This window comes from Dysidea avara, chromosome 4, assembly GCF_963678975.1.
Source record: "Dysidea avara chromosome 4, odDysAvar1.4, whole genome shotgun sequence".
NCBI lineage: Eukaryota > Metazoa > Porifera > Demospongiae > Dictyoceratida > Dysideidae > Dysidea > Dysidea avara.
Genome location: NC_089275.1, coordinates 45,851,115 through 45,872,845, shown reverse-complemented (window position 1 = coordinate 45,872,845; position 21,731 = coordinate 45,851,115). Strand labels below are relative to the sequence as shown.

Genomic DNA, 21,731 nt, shown 5'->3' with positions numbered 1-21,731 from the left:
TTACAGCAAAAAGTAGCCAAAAATTCTGGATCCCAAAATGTCCGTGTAACAATTCAAGAATAAGCAACTCAACTAACTTTAACAGCACACCAACAAAACCAATTACAACTACAATATCACATGACACAATAGTTACATCATCAATAACAGTTCATTAATTACAGTCAGTCATTACACTCTTCCCCCTTAGTCTCTGCTCCATACCGCTGAACTGGCTTCACAACTCTTCCACTACTTGTAGTGATCACTGGAAAAGGTCCTCCAGATTGAAAACGACTGACGGTGGTCGAGGAGGAACTGTATCAGAAACAATGAGGATCATCAGGAGCCTCTGGAGGTCCAGGTGATGGAGAAGACTGGTCAGGGAGCTCATCATACTGAAATACGGGGGGGAGACCAGCCATCTGCCAAGCATCCATCCTCTGTTTCAGAAATGTCAGTAAATAGGGGTCGCACACGATTCACATGAGCTGCTTGTGTAACACGACCCTTTGATAATAGAACAGTAGAGTTCCCCTTCATCTTCCAAGGTCCTGTCCAGCGGAAGTTGAGCTTGCCAGTACGTGGATTATTCAATAAAACTAAGTCTCCTGGGAGTAGCCGACGAAATGACTGGCTTGCTTTGTAAAATTTCTGTTGGCTTTCTGCAGACTTCACAACATTGCTCTCTACCAGTTCCTTCAATTGTGCTAGTTTGCTTTGTAAGTTGTCAAAATAACCAGCAGGTGTTACATGTGAGTGGTTCTGTAAGGTAGGTAACAACAAGGACGTTGGATTGGAGCAAAAGAGTATCTCATGAGGAGAGTACCCTGTCGAAGAATGCTTGGTAGTTCTGTATACATATACACAGTAACAGTAGTAACTGCAAATGTTCCTCCCACAGACTCTGTTCCTCCACATAGGTACGGAGAAGGCTCAACAATGAATGGTTCATGTGTTCCACGAGACCATCTCACATCGGATGATAGGGGGTAGTTAGGACTTTACAACAAAGGCTTTGCACAATTCATGCAGTATGTGACTTTCAAAGTTATGACCTTGATCTGAATGAAGCCTTCTGGGGAGGGTCAACCACAGCAAAAACATGATCTTTTAATGTGCACAGTAGTGGCTCAATATGTGAAATTAAATACACTATTTATTTGGCGAGAATTCACCAAGTAACCAGTTACATAGGTTACAAAGTTACATAACACAAAATATCACTTTTAAATAGGTGGCTAAATTAATGCGAGCTTTAATTATAGTGCCACACTGTCTTTAGTAAGTATTATAATAAATCATGTTTTAAATGTTTACTATTGTAATGTTTACAATTGGTTATTATTCAGTTTTAGTTGCCACAAAGACTATTTAGTGATGAACTCAGGCACTTAGAAGTAAAGGTTCCAGTACTTACATGCCATACCTCGATCTGGTAAATAAGGATTTTAGAAAATACCATATAGTGTTTTTCTGAGGGGGAAAATTTTTACGAATTTGTGGATCAGCAGCTATCCTGCCTATCCACGAAAATTTCCCCCCTCGAACTTCACAAAATAGCATTACTACATCCTGCAGAAGCAAAAATTTCCCCCTCAAAATTTTTGAGGGTGACAATTTGCAAAATATTTCAGCTATGATATCAATATGTAGTTATATTTTAAAGTACATGGTGAAACTTGTCAACCAGTGAATTCCTTGCTCTAATCAGTTGAGTCAATCAATTCACTCTGATCATCTTACAGTACAGTTGTGTTGTTACCACTTTTGAATGATATGATGACATCAAAATGACTATTGACAGTTTTCATAGTACAAATTCAAAGTCATTGGGTTTTAGCAAGGAATAAATTGATGTAGTTCTGGAAACACTCAGTCTGGGTATTGTAGATCCGATTTTGACTCACTTAGTGGATGGATCATGTTGTGTCGGGTGTTCTCAAATAGTTGGTAAGGAGTGGACAGTCCTATAACAACAATTGCCATCAGGCTTCATAGCTACAACTCTCCTGTCAGTTTCACTTAAGAATTTGTGAAGAATAGTCACTAGTAATTGCTGTTGGAAAAATCTAACAGCTAAACCAATGTATTCTAGGCTAACCTTAGGTAGCTGATCCACAGGCTTGTCACCTATAAACAGATTTACAGTAAACTATACATAGCGAATTCAACTGTACTTTTACTGATGGGATGCATGACTTTTTCACATTGGCGGTGAATGCATCACCAGAGTGTTATTCAGTATTCTACTTCATGTCTGATACAATATTGTTCTTTCATCAAGGAGAATACTAAAATTGGTTCAAATGTCACTAATACACTAATATTTCACTCGTACAATACTGAACACACACACACACACACACACACACACACACACACACACACACACACACACACACACACACACACACACACATGTGCAACGTATGTGAAGTACGTATTTACATATCAAAAGAATACAATAAAACAGATAGGTTGAATAAACAGTTGTCTATTTTTGGTGACAGCAAGTAACATTCAGCAATTCACAAACCATATCATGTGGTAACCATTTAACCATACAGTATAGTGGGTTATTATTAGTGTTGTGCGAATATTTTGTATATCACCTATCATGATTATTGCAAACTTTTTTATCACGATACGATAAATTATCATGATATAAAAATCTGCATGAAGGCATGGTGATAAATTACTACAATGAGATTTTAGCACTTGAACCTATGTGAAAAGTAACAATAGAATTCCCACCTAACCTCCTGGAAGTCTCTATAAACTCTGCTGTACTGTCTTAAATATCATTATCAGTAAACTTTGTGTAAAAAGTGGTGCATCGTTATGCATCACAATATAATTTTATCATAATTCACGATATAGAAATTTATCGTGATATGCAATATTATTGATATATTGCACATCACTAGTTATTTTCAAGGGGGAAAATTTTGTGGATTGGCAGCTATCCATGAAAAATTTCCTAGTTAAGGGGCACCCAGGTGGATTTTGAATAACTGAGGCCACTGTACAGTATTGTCAAGATAAGATTGAAATGCTGTACATAATTTGTGTTACTGTATTGAAGGTTTTTTTCTAGGGGGAGATTGCACCATCCAAAATTTCAAGGGGGAAGATTTTCACTGCTGCAGGATACATTAAGTAATATAGACTTTTCACACAACAAATGTGGACTATTGTAGTCATCTGAATACAAAGTGGTCCCCATTCCTGGGAGTTTGGGGTCCTACTGTACGTATATTCAATAGAGTAAATACATTAACCCAATAGTTGATCTATGCACACACCACTGTAGTTCAATTTTCACCTTGCAATACACTATGTACACCACAGAAATGCTGCCACTGATTTGCTCAGGCTGCTTTTTATGAGCTAGAAATGATCTGACACCTTGAACTGCTACTGGCCAGCTGGAACACGAGGCTAGAAACGTAGACACCATTGCACAGTTGCCCAGTTGTTTTATACATACTTTTCTTTCACTTTCAGTGGCACAGTTGGGCTTGAGACCAGTCTATATGACACACTTGGCCATATATTCTATTCATATACCAATTGCCCGCCCACCACCCCATAGTGATATGCTTGTGTTACAGATAATACCATTGTGAATACTTCAGCTCAAAATCACAAAATTATGGCTATGTCAGTAGCTAACTGGCCGTGAACTAAACACTATGATTGGCTGCATCCATGGTTAAAATTTCAAATTCAGAGCTTTTGGCCATCACAAGTTGAAACTTTTGAAATTGTGTATCTCACAATCTATTCATGTGCGTAGATCAATGGTTTTCCCACAAATACAATACAGTTAAAGGGGCTAAACTTTTTCACACCAAAGAGTATTACAGTAGGATAGATTACAAGGAGGCATAGGTGTTATACTAAACTGTCACTTTTCTTAACTATATCTGTATTGCGGTATGATAACTGTCGTTCTCCAGACAAGACTACATAACTTTAAGACCCTTGGAATGATTTCGTTACACTACTCACCTTGCACATCAATATGAGTACAATGGACAATGATACCATTCACAGCACAGCAGTATGATCCAGTAGCACAGACCCTTAGAGTGTTCCAGTCTTACTGAGTACTGTCCCATCTCTGGTCCATTATAGTGTGATGAATTGTGGGGACTCCATATTGAGCATGTTACCATCTGTGACAACTTGGTCACCAAAGAAATTATTCTATAAGAAAATAAATTTGTACATATACATAGATGCACACACAAAAAGCAAAAAAAGCAAAGTCTTCGGCAGCCATACTAACACAGCTATTGCTGCCTAGTGAGCTAGCACTGGGATGCCTGTGCACCTCAGACACTTGAGCCTTGTGCAGGCAAATCCTCCTGGGACAGGGCTAGTAACCCACAGGAGGACTGTCCAGGTCTCACAATGAGAGGTCGTGGAATCCAAAGTTCCACAACGACCTCAAAACCGCTAAGCACACACACACACACACACACACACACACACACACACACACACACACACACACACACACACACACACACACACACACACAAATTATAGTGACCATGCTGGTTCCAAACATACTGTAGCTAAGGTGTACTTCATGACCACAATAAGACCACCTCTCGGATTTTGACAAAACTTAGTGTGTTTGTAATACCTGTGGTGCTTATCACTCATGCAAATTTTTAGCTCCATACATTCCATAGTTTCTGATTTATGACCTCAAATATTTTGAATATTTCATGAAAATTTGGTCCATCTCTAGTTATAAAATTGACTGCAACTTTGTTCTGTGTAAATATTTTTAAAGACATTTTTCACTGATGGAAGACTGTTGATTGACCTTTCCAGTGATCCCTAAATTATGGGATATCTACTTAATTATGGTTCAAAAGTACTTCATTGAAAACTTTAATCCTTTATATTTTAAAAAATGCTGCTTGAAATTTTTCAAATTCTTTTGTGAATAATGATTGGGGCATAGTCTATGTTTGTTAAAATTTTTGTGGTGGGACCACAATGGGCTCAAGAGATATAATGAATTATGATGTGGTATGTGGAGGAATTTGCAGGCTATTATTGCTGTATTGGAGTGTACACCTCCAATAACCACTCACAACAAGGCAATGCCAAGTTTGTCTTACAGAGTGAAGGTGTCTAGGTACATTGCAACCTGTATTAGTGACCACCTGTATTGAAAGGCCACCTATATACTGCAGCTAAATTACACTTCTTTAATGTATAGCACAAAAGCATCAACCCTTTCTAGCAAATCCAAAAATGGTCCTTATTAGACAGGTTGACTATAAATTATAGATCTGATCACCATGTGTCCCTAAACATCATGTAAATGTTGTACCATCTCTTCACAATTATCTTCTTTATTAAGTTAAATCCCACTGTAGTGGATTTGGCCATATTTAAGTTCCATATGTGGCTGCATAGATACATACAACAGAACTCCTCAGAAGGGATACCTGGATACCTTGATAACCAGGGCACCTGTTTATACACTGCATGTATTCCCAATCTATAGCGGTGCACGTACATTTAGCCAAGACACTTCTGTAGCTTCTGTAATATGAGCACTTTATTATGTTCCTAACAATGGAGGGATTTTGCCATATACGTACATGCATTAATTGTACCTCAATGTGTGAAATTAATTACTACATTACTTTACATTCACGACCACTTTGAAGATCAAGTCATAAATTCATACACATACTCACATAGGAAGTAAACATGTTGAACATTTACCTGTACTGACCTTCAAAAACGTGAACACAAAATACTTTGAAAAACCATTAATTTTAGTAATTACAGTACTATAAATCACGCATTGAGGTGCAAGCAAGTGTTAATAATATAAAAACTCTTGGTACAAGTAATGCATCTACTATGTACAGTGTAACTATTCTATTCCCTGGACCATTGATAAAGTGTTCATTTTTGAGAAACCACAGACTTGTCTTGGGTCCAAAATGTATGTACAATTACAAAGTGAGGTCATGAGGCTATCAAGGTACCCAGATATCCTTATTGAGGAGGTCTGTTGTACCTATGCAGCCATGTACGTAACTTGAATAGTGTAGAGTGGGGATATGTATGTAAGTGCACTACGGCGAGATTTTACTTAATAAATAAGGTATAACTGAAGAGATGGTACACCATTAATGTGTTTATGGACGCATGATGATCTCATTTATAGTCAACCTGTCTAATAAGGACCATTTTTGGATTTGCTAGAAAAGATTGATGCTTTGGTGCTATACATTAAGATCAAATTAAAGTATAAATTAGCTGCAGCTTATGGATGGTCTTTCAATACAGGTGGTCATTAATACAGGTTTCAATGTACCTAGACACCTTCACTCTGTAAGACAAACTTGGCAGTGAGTGGTTATTGGAGGTGTACACTCCAATACAGCAATAATAGCCTGCAAATTCCTCCACATACCACAACATAATTCATTATATCTCTTGAGCCCATTGTGGTCCCACCACAAAAATTTTATCAAACATAGACTATGACCCAATCATTATTCACAAAAGTATGTGAAAAATTTCAAGCAGCATTTTTCAAAATATAAAGGATTAAAGTTTTCAATGAAGTACTTTTGAACCATAATTAAGTAGATATCCCATAATTTAGGGATCACTGGAAAGGTCAATCAACAGTCTTCCATCAGTGAAAACTGTGTTTAAAAATATTTACACAGCACAAAATTGCAGTTGATTTTGTAACCAGAGATAGACCAAATTTTCATGAAATATTCAAAATATTTGAGGTCATAAATCAGAAACTATGGAATGTATGGAGCTAAAAATTTGCATGAGTGATAAGCACCACAGGTACTACAAACACACCAAGTTTCGTCAAAATCCGAAAGGTGACCCTAAATTCCTTGTTGATTTGACATGGAATGACCCATACGGTAAGTGACTTACGTAATGCAAGAGTTTATAACATAATTATTGAGGAGTGTCCTACTCTCATATACCCCTGTAGAAGAGCATATTTTAAAGTGATGATGTAACGACTACAGTAAGTGTGGTTTGTGACATACAAGAACCCATAAAGTACTGTGTCGCTCAAGACAGCTGTGAATGGTCAAGCAACAAATGCCTATATATAAGCAATTGTCTAAACCCATGACAAGAAGGTACACTTGTAGTTTGGTGAGAAACACTGAGGAGCTTGAGTTAGTTTAGTTGCTAGTGACATTGCTGGCATGCGTACAATCAATATTAATTACAAAAAGACACAGTACCATCGTGATATGTCTTTCTACAGGTGTATACGAGAGTAGAATACTCTCCTCAGTATAATTATATTACGAACTCTTGCTTAATTTGATGTAAGGAAATTGTAGTGTACTATATACATACACTTTATTTGCATTTGCAATGCTCCACATATAATGCATGTTGTATGAAGAAGGTAGTTGCACAGTTCATTGTATGGCTAAAATAAATAAATGGGTACTAATTAAGGATATTAGAATTCGGATAGTAAAATTGGTATTGGAGTACTCGTTGAGATCATGTGATCCAATATTAATGAGCTCACATGATGCATTTGTTATCTGGCAGTGACGGTGTGGAGTTTGATTGAAGCATTTTGGTTGTCAGGAACATTTACTGGGTACTTTAATACAGCGTATTTATCATCGCTGTTACTTAAAAGCTTTAAACTGCATATGATATGCTTCAATATAGGTATGGTAAGTATTCGTGATTACTCAATCATTAATGCTAGAGAGTACTCGAATACTAAAAATCCATGATCATTTCAGCCCTAGTTCCTTGTATCGGAAACCACCAGGATACAATTACGTGGTAGAATACAACCTTGCTTATACAATGGAGCATAACTACTAACTCACTATTACAATGTGGTCTTTGTATGGGAAGCAGTGACCAAACTGAGGCATATACTTCATGACCTCATTAATAAGATCATCACATTGTAGTGATTGCACTGTAGGTCCAGAAGGTAGCTAAGATGCACATTAGCAAGAGCATACACACTTTATAAAGCTATGAACATTTCCTAACAGGGGTGTCACATAGACACAGGAATATCTGCAACTGCCATCAGACTATTGTCCAGTCAAAATTTTCCCCAATGTGGAACTTCAAGTAAGCACTTTTCAATTGTGGGTTTCAGACTTCATCCTTGACTGTAGCACAAACTTAGCAACCTTAGCCTTTGACTGCAGCTACAGATCTACCATATTACTACGGGTCAGCACCTTGCATTCCTTCTCCCCTCCTCCCACTCGTATTTTACTTTCTGGTTTACAGTGTAGTGTATCTAGCAACTCACGAAACTACTGTCATATATGTTGGTATACCCTGCTTACCATCTCTAGCGGTATACCCTGCTTACCATCTCTAGCGAAGTCCGAAGTAGTCTATGCTGGCATCATAGATAATACACCCCCCTGACATCCAGCGCTGCAGCGTAGTGTATTAAAGGAGCACTCTAATGACTAAGCGCTTACAAAGTGCGTTATTATTTTGAGGCGCCACATCAAGTTGGGTGAATATAGCGTTACCCGAGGCGTTACCCCATATCACTGTGACACCGGTAACCACAAAAAAGGGTGGGCGGAACCAAGATATTTTAAATTTTATGTATATGAAATATAATACAACTTCTAGCTACTAGAATGTCACAGGAGAGGATCAGTGCAAGAGGTGAGTATAAGCTAGACATTTGTATATTTCTATGACATAGCTAACCATAACACTGATCCCTCATCATCCTGTCAAAGTCAATCCTACCCCACCCCCTCCCAAACTTGTTCTAAACATAGATTATAATACGTGCAAATGGTGCACATAAAGGGGGCGTATAATAATCTTAGGAAAAGGCCAATTGTATTGCTAATTTGGTCCCGTAATAGGATAGTGATTTTCGTAGCGAAAAGGGCTTCAGGCTCGGCGTGATCAGTACCGTTGCGCCCGGACGCAACTTGTGTTACATTGTCACACTGAGTGCTCTGGCATGTCTGGTAGAATAGCTTTTGCCGACTAGCTACCGTGAGATTAAACATAAAAATAAAAAATCAATCACTGAATCAACTTTAGTCCAGGCCAGTGACCGCTTGTTGCACTTGAAGCATTGTGGCCTGCCAAATTGTTCCCTTTAGCTAAATCTCTTGCATGATTGGGAAGTTTGCACATGTTGCCATCTGACCCTCAACACCACCACACTATTTTTTGTACATAGCTATCTTAATTCTGTAATCCTGTTGTAAAGCAATCATAATAATAAAATGTGTTGCTGCATACGGCATAACTACGTATACACCATCGTGATAGCTACTACGTAGCTACAATGAACATGTCTTTCATTTACAGAACACACATGCAAAATAAATGCTAAAAAGAATAGATTGATCGGTGACTAACTGAAGAGTCCATGTATGCAGCATTGTAGCTATCATGCAATTCAACGTAGCTATAAGTTGGAGCATCATAAAGCATGACAAATATTAATGTGGCTTATTTTGCTCTGCTTATACAAGCTATAGAATACCTGAAAGAGAACACGCATTGACATGTGGGTTTACATTGAGATGTAGTTGCTGTACGTAAATCATAAGGATTATAACCGTAAAAATGACTGCTGGGTACCATGTAGAGGAGCCCCGCCTACCTCAGGTTTGGAAGTAGGTGGGATGTACCTATTATTTATCAGTCTTGTTCCCAGGGTAGAAACAAACCTTTAATTTTGATAATCAACAATTGCTAAAAAGCATAATTATACTCTAGCGATTCCAAAGGCCAACATCTGCTTTCATGCATGTGGTGTAGCTAGTGCTTATGATTAGGACCATAATAAGAATTATAAATGCTTTTGCAAGAAATCATCAACCAGAAACCATCTCAGTTCATGTTTTCTTCATGACAACTTTGCAGTATATACTGGTTGAGTATTCTCTGTGCAACTCCCTGCTTGCAAGTTTAGCTTTCTCATGGGTCCCCTAATGGTTTATGCATTAATATTATGACATTTCCCTCAATGGCGAAAGTTGTAACTTTACAAATGCCCACCTCTTGAATTGACCAGCCTTGAGTAAGTGGAATAATTATAACCTTGATAAGTACATGAATTATCTTTGATACTGTAGGTAGTGATCGTCCTGAATTGAGAGATCTAGTAGTTCACGTGCTACCCTCGGTTGCTAGTAAGTGGTATGAATTGGGACTAGTACTACTAAACCCAAAGTATGATAATTATTTGAAAACAATTGAAACAGAAGAGGCAGCAAAGGGTGCCAGAGCATGCTGTAGAAAAATGTTTGACAAATGGCTGAACACTGAGGAGAAAGCTAGTTGGGACAAAGTGATAGAAGCCCTTAAAAAAATTGAAGAGTTCAATGAGGCCAGTCGCATTAGACAACTGCTGCAAGGTGAGTGTGTTTGTGAAATGTGAGTGTTTTGTAGTTGAGTGGCAGCTAATTATTGAAAAATTGCGGACTACAATTTTTAACACTTATTGTGTACACTATATATTATGTTGCTAGCATGCATTCTTAGGGCTGACTTGTACTTTTCTTATTTATCATGTCATGGTATAACTGCGTATGTAGTATATATGTGACCTTATGTATCTCTACAAAAACCTGTACTATTTGAAACCATAACTACCCATACAGTATTGTCCAGAACAACACGGCACACTTTGGTACTTGATCCTCTACACAAAGCATGCATTTGGAGTAACACTTAGTGCATGCTACATGCATAGTTTGCTTTGCTCACGCCTGTATCCTTATATTTCACAGCCTCTCTGATTATTATTGTACATATTGTTATGTTATGTATACTTTGTATGCTGCTTATTTTCTGTTCATTACTGGCCATGGCTATGCAGTTGTTTATGTTTACAGACTAGGCACCAAAGAAGAAAGTACAGACAAAGACAACTGATAATCAACCTGAGACCTCTGCTAAGGGTGCAGACACACTAGGACGAAAGAGGAAGCGGGAGGACACCACTGATAGTGTACCTGTAAAAGATGCAGCAAAACCAAGTGGAAGCAAGGCAGAACTTGAACGTTCGAAAGACTCAAAGAGCAGTACTAACACTGGTAGACCTCCAAGTGTTAAGAAACAAAAAGTTGACTTAGGTATGTCGTGTGTGGCTTTTTTTATTGTTTACGTATTTTAAAACTGAGGGAATCAATGAATGTAACCGAAACACAGAACAGACTGGAAAATGAACTTACATACAGACTGGGCCTTAAAACATCTAATTGTCTATGCACTCAATACCAAATGCAACAATAACAACTAGTGAATAATCCTTTGGACATGTACTTTAATTGATAGTAGTTCTGCACTTAATAGTCTCTAATTTAGTTCTTTTTCTGCTCAATTGAAAGTGCAGTTTTTGCATTATGAATGAATAATCCAAGATACAAGCTTAATTACGTAGTGGAAGCTAGAGAGCTATTACTTGTATTTGTTAATTGCTGCAATAAGTTTCAACTTGCATGCACTTTAATTTAGTATATGTAAAGCACTGCCACTGGTGCTACGTATGTGAAAAATGTCACATGTATATAAAAGTGGATGAGAGACAAATATAACACGAGGCAAAACTGAGTGTTATATTTTATCTCAAGACCACTAGCTCTGATCTTTTAGTGCTATATTTTTTATATAACACAAGTAAGGCAATGTTTTAACTGGTTTAAAGAACTACTAAGTTCAAGCTGGAGTTAAACCATAATAATTATAGATCCTTTACGGTATGGCGCTGCGTGACTAATTGCCTGTGGTCACTAAACTGTTCTGTATGGCAAATATAGTTGCTTTGATTTCTAAGTTCTTTAAAGATTCATATACATAGGATCTCAACAGAAAGCTTAAAATTGCTGATGCTGCATTATAGTTTTAAGCAAGGCCATAACTAGAAGGGGGTTCTACTTTGACATAATAGGTGATCACAGCAGCAGAAGTTTGGGAGCACAGCCCAGTGGATGCTGACAACACCTTCTCTCCTAACTAGCCTCAAATTGAATGTACATGCCAATAGTCTAGTGTGTATAATATTACTCTGACTATAGTATGTTCACGTTGAGTTGAATCCTGAAAAACAGCTAAAATTTAAAAACAGATTTTTTCTCAACAGAGTTCACATTTCAGCCAACCAGATGATATTGGTAACAGCAAAGGTGTCTACAACAGACATGTACGGTTTGGCTCCATTACAAGTTTGGGAAAGGGCTGTAATGGACACTGTACTTATCTGGCTTCCCCTTAGGAAATATATTGTGAAAATTTTGATTGGCCATAGATATTATATCAAATATTTGAACAAAAAGATTTTGAAAATATTTTAAGCAGGTCAAGCAGTACTACAAATGAGCCAAATTTCAAGATCATGTGTAATTGCATCCATGAGTTATTAAATGTTTTTGAGGATTCAGCTCAACGTGAACATACTATATCAAAAGTTATCATTGAAATCTGACATGTAACTGGATTGATGTATAAACACTTATGGAACAGTGCTAAGCACTTTTATACTGATCACAGATAATAATTTTACTTGGGCTGCATAGCCAGTATTATACACACATTTAGCTGTAAACTCAGTTGCTATATAGTATGTATCTATGTGTAACTAATGATAATAAATACGTTGTTTACATGTAGATATGGGACCAAAGAAGAAGGCACAGGTTAATGCAACTAGTAAGACCTCAGCTAAGGGTGCAAGTACTCCAGGACAAAAGAGAAAGCAGGAGGACACCACTGATGATGGTTTTACCCAAAGTGTACCAGCAAAAGATGCAGCAACGTCTACAGTGAAAGAATTGCAGAAAGAGTTGAAGGAGCAAGGATTAAAGACAAGTGGGAAGAAGGCAGAACTAGAAGAACGTTTGAAAGACTCAAAGAGCAGTACAGACAGTACTAACACTGGTGGACCTCCAAATGTAAAGAAACAAAAGACTGATTCAGGTATGTTCTTGTTTTGCTCATATGTGATCACTAATTTGCATAGTTGTAGAAATCTCTCTTAAACACTTCAAACTTCAAAAATAGTTTTGTGATGTCTAACTATGCTCCCCCATAAGGAAAGTGTCAATATGGAAGATTAATGCCTCGATATGGTTGGCGAAGTGCAGAAGGAAGACACTCGTTTGAGCCAGAAACACACATACCACCTATGAGTTTGTTATTGTGGCATAAAATGGTGGCTGTGCGCTGCTTCGTTTGGTCTTTATCCCTTCGACTATGGTCAGGCAGGCAGGCCAAAATTCATGACTTTTTATCTGGCCGCCTGAAACTGTTTTCTTGGTTAGATGGCCAGCCTAAGACTATTCCATAATGTTCATTGCATATCATATTTCTATGATGATTTTTAGAGGCAGAGTTATGGGCGGTGCCCATAATTTTAGGAAGGCAGTTACCATATATATAACCTTTGCTTTTGAAAAAAATCAACATCGTTTGATTAAGGGTATGTATATAAGTATAAGTTGAATGCAAAGAAGCTTTTGTGCTGATGTGGTTCCTCCAGTAAACACCTAAACTGCACATTGTCACATGGTCAAGTTAGTCACCAATGACCTGGATTTTTTTGGTGAATTTTGATGTGAAGATCTGACTCCCTTCACTGGCTAATTTTAGTAGTCTTCTCATTGGTCTGTAATGGGATCATGTTTATTCTACACATCAAAACATTGAAATGGCATATCAATCTGCCCCAGAACCCCTGAATAGAATGCATGTTTTGCTTTACTTAATATTTGCAGATATGAATCTTTTAGATGTACAACTTCCCTTTTCTTCTTTTTTTTACATCTTCTTTGTAGCTAACATGATTGCAGATGTTCTATAAGTTTAATAAAGTAAAGCAAATAATATGTGTTCACATGTACAGTAAATTACATGATATCCAATTTATTGTATATACCTGCTTGGTCATTAAAGAAGGGGACATCTGTAGTACATACTGTAGTTATATGTTTATCTAATACGTGTTTCCACAGCTGCAGCCAATAAGCCAGGAAAAGGGAAAAAGACTGCTGTTACTTCTGCTGCTGACAGCAAAGCTACCAAAGACATCTCTGGAAAAGCTGTACCTGCTCCAAAGAAAAAAATGAAGAAGAAATACAGCCACAAGGTAGCCAACATGTTACAAACAAAATTAATGTTGTGATATAATTTTACTAAGAAGGGTGCAATTGCACTAAATGTGTTTTGTGTCAATATGCATTCCTTATAAACACTATTCAATTTTTAATTGGTTTAAAGTGAATCCTGTCTGTATTGATTTGCTGTCCTATTCGCTTGAAGTACACTATGAACACAAATACCCAATTATACATAACAAGAAACATTTGCATGGAATTTTAGTTTGATTAGGGATGTCATAGTTGCCTACACTTGCAGATACATACACCTGTGGATATTTAATCCCTACCACTACCTCAAAATGTCCCATGGCATTTTCTGTGCCAATTCAAAACTTACTGTTAAATTTTTTTCTACTGACCAACTGATGGACTGACAGACTTACTGACTGACCGATGGACTGACTGTCAAACTCACTTACTGGCAAACTAATTGATGCCTTCAGACAATTTTAAGTAACTCAAAATCTTATGGGCTTGAATTATGTGCTACTATGGTCTTACCTTTTCTGTTCTTCTATATTACGTTGAGAGCTTTCTTTTATGTTATAAACTCTTACTAAACTTCCTAAGATTTTACAAAATTGATCCAAATCACGCATCAGGCCATAAGACTGCCAGTGGGTATATAGCTGTACTATCATACTACTGCTTTTGACCCTCAAGATTACTCAAACTACTCAGGGTTGGTTTTAAGAGATGCCTTTATCTCTTGTGTGTACACACGTGATACTACTTCGCTCATCCAACTGCTCAGATTTTAATCTTATTTGGTGAGAACTCTACAAGCAGCTACAAATTCTGGAAATGGTCTGAAAGGTAACAAATTGACACATCTCTTGTGTAAATTTCATCCATGCACCCACTATCCTTTGCAAGTTATAATAACTTCAAGTTTTTAAAACCGTATATCTTGAAACTTCTCATGTGCAATTTCACTGGTTTATCCAAATTCCAGTTACAATTTTCTAACACTAACATGTCTACTTGTTGCATCATGATTCACTACAGGTATACTATATGCTCTTGTACACTTCATCATCAAAAAATAAACAGCAAAGAGTGGGGCCACATCAAAATGCTGGCGGGAGCAAAGCAGTTAGTTATCAGTATTGTTGTGCGCCTATTACTTGGCCCTAATACTATATTACAATATATGTGACTGGATTCAAATGGGCAACTTCGATGGTTGGAGGTGTAGTGATAATTTATGAACCCTCTCATTTCACTCTTACGTGATTATTGATGCAGGAATTGTGTTACATGCAAAAGGACATAGAAAAGTATACGTACAAGCCACACCATTGTGCATGCATTTTACTTTCCACATATGGTTTGCGAAAAGGTGTATGTCATGGCAAAACAGTTGTCAACATTGAAAATTTAAATTGGTAGCATTAGCCTGTATGATTACTTGTTTGAAGGCAATAGACATCATAAATTCCATTTGATATAATTAAACAAAATATGCAGGTAATTATTTTAAATGTTATAAGATATACACATCTAACCAATACTACCAAATAATCACGAAGGAATGGTGAATTTAATTTTCAAGTGATATTTTAGGGCAGGAAATCCCTAACCTTGATGGCCAGGTCTCCTGGGTCTGGCTTGCCACTTTTTTAATACTGTGCACATTACATGCACTAGCATGCGTGTGACATGTAATGCACATTACATGCACTAGCATGCGTGTGACATGTAATGTATTACACGGATACACATGCAATGTTTTATATATAAACAACATAATTTTATTTTGTGTAGTTAAAACTGTATGTGTGTGTATATATACTCATAGGTGGATCAGCATGTTCGTTATGCTGATATGTATGAAGTTGTTGATGACTGGAACTGTACTCTCAAACAAACTAATGATGGACAAGACAAAGACAATTACTACAAGATCCAGTTGTTGAAGCAGAAGTCAACTGTTGATTCCTATAATGTCTGGATTTGGTGGGGTCATGAGGTCAGTGTCGTATGCCAGTTCAAGCTGGTTGTAATTTCCATGGACAACAATGATGTTTTTGGGACTGTACTGGAACCTATGAATCAGGACAGTGGAGGACACCTGTGTAATCTGAACACTTGGTAATGGTCCAAAAGTATCCCTTAGTATGTAAACTGACCTGGAAAATTAGGCCACCTTGATAATCAGACCTTGATAATCAGGACACCAGAACACCTTGATGATCAGGACATTTTTGTTCGGTTCCAAGGTGTCCTTAATAGCTACACAGGTTTTACTGTAAAGTTTGACTAATTTGGTGAACTAAAGAAAATTCGCCAAACCAATGCACATAGCTGGATCTAGGATTCAGATACAGTTATTGCATGCATGCACTCAGCAGCCAGATAACATGATGAGGTAACTGGTGGTAAATAACTACAAAACATACTAATACATAAATATTTCTATACACAGCTAAATCAAACATAATAATTAATAAAGTAGGTTGTAGGTTAAAGCCACTTGTCAAGTCAGCTAACATTTCCCTCCAATACTAACCTATTCTGGAATGTGTTGACTTATCCTTCTACAGGGGGAACAAGGCCAGTCCCACATGCTAGACTACAATAGTTTAGAAGATGCTGAAAAGGAATTTAAGAAGAGGTGCATGGACAAGACAAAGAATAGATGGGAAAACAAAGACAACTTCATCCCAGAACCTGGCAAGTACACCTTGTTGAGAATGGATGACCCCAAAGATGTGAGTAAGGATAGTGTGATACAAATGATCTAGTTATGCTCTTAAGATTGAAAGTCTGTATGAACCTACCACCGTACTTGATCATAGGTTGTAGATGTCTTAAGGTGATTTTGTATACAAGTACTTCAGAGTTATGGAGTGCCGTCAGCATCTGAACATGAAGTGGTTCCCAGGGGTTTAGGGATAACTGAGGTACCACTGTATATTGCTATAGACTTTCCTTAGTCAAACAGTGGGACACTCGCCTAGACAGCATTTACTATTATTTTGTAGTGTGCTCTTTCTAGGGAGTCTGTGCCTACATGGAGCTGACTGCTCTATTAGAGTATCTCAATCAATGTTGAACAATTGATCTTAAAATCTGTGCAAAATTGGGTCAGCCAGGTCAGAGCCAGACATTGGTCCAAGTGCATGTAAAGTACTTCACTTTAGCAGTACTTTTGAGAAATCATTTATTTTCATTATAGAAAGGCAAAGCAGGAGTTAAGAGAGATGAAACAAGCTCCCAGGCCAAGTAGATATGGCTCAATACGTGAAATTAGAAATGTGCAAAAATTTGGCATGTAACCGGTTACAATGGTTATGTGGTTACAGGACAGCAATGCAATAGTTTACCTACGTACAATTAGCTCAAAAGAATGATGTAATACACTCTATACCACATGAATAGTGCAAACTTATGTATTAAAGTATAGAAGTCAGCAAAATTATTGATAGATAATTAAGAATCATTACAATTGTGTTAGTGGGGTAACACATTATAACAGTACATATACATTATCATGCATAAAATCATTAGACTAATATAGGAGAGAGAGAAATGTCAACTGGTGATATATTCAAACACTTCTACCCTCAACTGGTCAAAGCACTACCAATGGATGATGTCACGTTCATTGCAGAATTGTTTGCAGCCAACCTGCTTCCTGGTGATGCTAGAGATATTGTGCATGCAAAACCCACACGAGCAAGCAAAGCAGTTTATTTCTTGGATCATATGATCCAACCATCAGTGGCAGCTGGTGTTGGTAGAAGTTTTGATGATCTTATTAAAGTAATGGAAGATAGTGATTATGGTGGTGTAAAGGAGTTGGCCAAATTGATTAGAAGTAGATTAATGCAAGGAACGGCAGAAGAAGAAGAAGGTTAGTCAATAATACAGATATCCTCTTTAATGCAGGCAATGTATATATGATAAGTATTGCTCAAACACAACATCATTACACTTGCAAGAGTGCGAGCGAAGGCTTTTGCACCTGTTTTGCTTATAAATATTTGTTTGAATACTCGCAAGTGGAACAGGTGCCATGCCCTTTAATTAGCAAGCTTTTTTAAGCGCTCACACTCTTGTGAGGCAATGTTGCATTTGAGCAGTAGTACATACTGTACCACTTTCATTACTTTATAATATAGCAATTAACTCATCTACAGCATACAATAAGATCAGAAAACATTATCCACAAATTACTAAACTGCATATCAGTGCTATCCTGGCACAACTTTATGCGGATAAAGTAATTACACTTGAGCAAAAGATGGAAATAGGAACAATATCATTGGAAACTAATAAGATGATGTATTTCCTTGATAGCATCTTAATTCCTAGCTTACAAGTTGGTCTGACACAGAAGTACATAGGGTTTATAAATGTGCTGAAGGGTAGTGATGATCCTGATATGAAGAAGATGGCTGAGAAAATAGGTATGCATTAAGTAGTAATAACACTATTAAGTAGAAATTTAATATAAGCATGACTCTGTTTTCACTGTTGTTCGACTACTACACAAACATACTTCTTTACTGCCTGTCCTATGATCTTCATCTCAACCCTCCACAGGAGATATAACCACCTAGTCAAGTAACCTTACAAGCCTTTATAGGCCAAGAGAGAGGGCCTCAGACAATAGCAGTGATCTGGGTCAATGGCCTTAGTCTGCATCGCTGGAAGTAATAAAACATTATATATAGTGTAAACCTGTCATTTGCTTGCAAGTTGAACACGAGGAAATCCTTACCCTTCTTGGTCTCCATGTGCACCATATGGTACATGCATGCATGCACACAGCTTTTCTGACTTTAATTTATTTACAATGGCAGAGTCCTGAATCCAAAGATTTGGACTAAGCATGGACTTAATTTAAGCAGTACTCGCTGGTGCCAGGTGAAGTCACTTTTACAATTCTGCGCAGCATAGAAATTGGTCTGCACAGAATTTATGATGGTAACTTAGCATAGGTTTGGCAACAGGGGGTGGGAGGATAGATTCCACTTTAATTTTACAAGAAAATGGTTGTACCAGTTTTTATGATGAGATAATTTAATAGAACAGTCAGCTATTCCAATAGAGCAGTCGTGTGTATTCAAATAAAACAGTCATTCAGAAATAATAAATTATTCAGTCAAAATTGTCGCCAAATTCAATCTTTCAGAAGACTTTTATTTACTGTGGGAGCACGTTTTGCATCTTTGCACACTGAGAAATTGTATCAACCAGTTACCACCCTTGTTACCCTCTCATGCTGCTATGCCCCCAGTTAAGTCTCAAAACAAGTAAAAGCCTCCCACAGCTTCAGGAAAAAGTGTAAGTGACCACATTAGGACCTCTAGTAGCTCCTGCAGATGAGATAGACTGGCTCCAATTTTGTATGCACCAGAAAGCATCCAACCCCATTCTTTGGATATATCTCTCAATACTACATCTATCCACCATAACATGGGTCTATGAACAGCTAATAGTTAAAAGAAAATATAACTCTTTGGGCGAACAGTCGTCACTCATCCTCATCAATGACCTAATTATAACCAGACATTGCACCTTGTGGAATTTCCCGCCAAAGAAGATGGAAAATTTGAGCAGTTGGACGAGCGAAGTTGTATCACAAGTGCTCACAAAGGGGAAGAGGGTGGCAGTGGTGGGGTGGGCAAGATATTGACCTCAAAATGGAGACACACCATGACTGAAGTCCAAACACAATATTACAGGGCTGTGGTGGCTTCTTAGTGGCTGATATGCAGCGAAATTAGCAGAAAATTATTTGGCCAACATTGTCAGGCCATCCAGCAGTAAACCACTGATTCTTGCCAACCCAGGCCCTTCACAAGGCCTGAAACTGCCATCTGAGCTCTCCACACCACCCAGAAAAGATGTCTGTTAAAACCAGCTTCAAGTGGTTTGAGTAGTACTGAGGGTCAAAACTAGTAATATGATAATGTAGCTATCCACTAGTGCATGATGTTAGTTTGATTTTGCCTGATGTGCGATTTGGATTGGTTTTGTAAAATCTGGTAATATATATTACACAACTAACTGCTAAGAGGTATGTTATTGATGTGACTCACACATACACACACACACACACACACACACACACACACACACACACACACACACACACACATACACACACACACACACACACACTGATTTGTGTGTGTGTCTGTCACATCAATAGCATACTTTTAGCAGTTAGTTGTGTAATATATGTGACAGTCTCAGCAAAAACCAAACTTGTTTGCACAAGCATGCATATTGAGAAAAACGAAATTTAAATATTCATAAAATTATGCATGCTACAAAGAAAAATATGCAAGCTTTTATCAGGCAAGTACTCAAAGGAAAACTCAAATCGATTAATAAATATTTTTTAATGAAAAGTATATACCATTTTATTTGCCTGATTATGGAGAGTTTGAAAATTATTGTTTCGTTTCTGTAGCCCCAACAGTATGTGTGTCCCATGCATTTGTTTACGATGCGGTAAATGTAAACAAGATTATTTTTATCATTTCTTCTACCAAACTGCCTTCATATCTATATGCGCAAGTGCCTACAGGGCTAACACTATACCTTGGCTGATGTACTAATCCATGGTGAACTTTTTAAGCCAAATTGCACGTTGTAGACTAATTCAAACGGAAGTTATGACTGTGAATGTAAGCATCTAAAGTTTATTTCAGTACAGTCGCTGTACAAATAGATTATCTTGTTCTTCCTACTGTCTAGTACTATAATTCCAAAACTACTCACCACAGAAGGCTGAAACTTTGGTGATCCATTCCTCGGACACTGCAGATAATGCTGACAAAATTTTAATTGTACGAACAAGTCGAGTTTTTGCTGAGACGGTCACATATGTGACCAGATTTTACAAAACCGATCACACCCACACACACACACACAAATTATGTATGTACAGTATGTTCATTACAGATGTGCATATTGCATTTTTTGTAGGTTAATCAAATTGAAGTAATTTCTACTCTCAATGGAGATTCAGTTAGTATATAGTTATCTTTTCTAACACTAAAAAATAACCCTCATGTGTACCCTACCATGCATACAGTATATACATGCATTTTTTGCTATACATATATATAATATGGTGTTTATACATTTTTCATGTGCTAATACTCACAATTACAAGTGTAGCTACACTATTTTAATAGTTATAAACAGTATAGTATGCATGCATGGAACACTCCCAAAATACACGCTCATATTGGTGAGAAACTTGACTTGGTAATGAAGTGAGGAAATTTTGTGTATCCCCTAAATATCATTATGATATATACGGCTAAAGTCACCTACTCACCAAATTAAAATCTTGCCAATGTGCAATATGCATGGGAAATAACAAAATATGAATACTGCCAAATAAACAATTACTTATATAAAACATTGTATAAACTTCTGACTGGGAATTAAATTTAAAATTGTAAGTCCTTTTGGAATCTAGTATTAGATTTTATTTAAAGTACAATGTTAGGTTTTGATTTCCATTTTTACATGTTGTAGTACATACTACGCTAATTTCATCAACCACCATATCTCACCACATCTCACATTCCATTACTGTAGACATGCATT

The 21,731-nt window shown here is 37.2% G+C and overlaps 1 protein-coding gene and 1 long non-coding RNA gene across 2 annotated transcripts; one reads left to right on the top strand and one right to left on the bottom strand.

Moving 5' to 3' along the window:
• Nucleotides 1–52: 52 nt before the first annotated feature.
• Nucleotides 53–8,588, bottom strand: LOC136252427 (uncharacterized). Its single transcript, XR_010699553.1, has 5 exons — nt 8,378–8,588; nt 3,997–4,194; nt 2,160–2,273; nt 2,084–2,112; nt 53–2,038 (listed from the first exon to the last, which is right to left on the bottom strand). It is a non-coding gene; the product is annotated as an uncharacterized lncRNA (long non-coding RNA).
• LOC136252426 (uncharacterized) lies at nt 8,586–21,282 on the top strand. Its single transcript, XM_066044854.1, has 10 exons — nt 8,586–8,688; nt 10,128–10,409; nt 10,890–11,129; nt 12,664–12,969; nt 14,004–14,137; nt 15,952–16,122; nt 16,697–16,864; nt 17,664–18,009; nt 18,278–18,565; nt 21,099–21,282. Exons 4-10 carry the CDS (start codon nt 12,666–12,668, stop codon nt 21,101–21,103), a joined length of 1,416 nt encoding a protein of 471 aa, XP_065900926.1. The 5' UTR covers nt 8,586–8,688; nt 10,128–10,409; nt 10,890–11,129; nt 12,664–12,665; the 3' UTR covers nt 21,104–21,282.
• The last annotated feature ends 449 nt before the right edge of the window (nt 21,283–21,731 follow it).

Excerpts from the sequence above, each read along its gene's own strand:
- LOC136252426 (XM_066044854.1), top strand. The coding sequence starts at position 12,666 with ATGGGACCAAAGAAGAAGGCACAGGTTAATGCAACTAGTAAGACCTCA. Across the intron at positions 16,865-17,663 it reads GAATGGATGACCCCAAAGAT|ACTAATATAGGAGAGAGAGA; the intron begins GTGAGTAAGGAT and ends TAAAATCATTAG. Across the intron at positions 18,010-18,277 it reads AACGGCAGAAGAAGAAGAAG|CAATTAACTCATCTACAGCA; the intron begins GTTAGTCAATAA and ends TTTATAATATAG.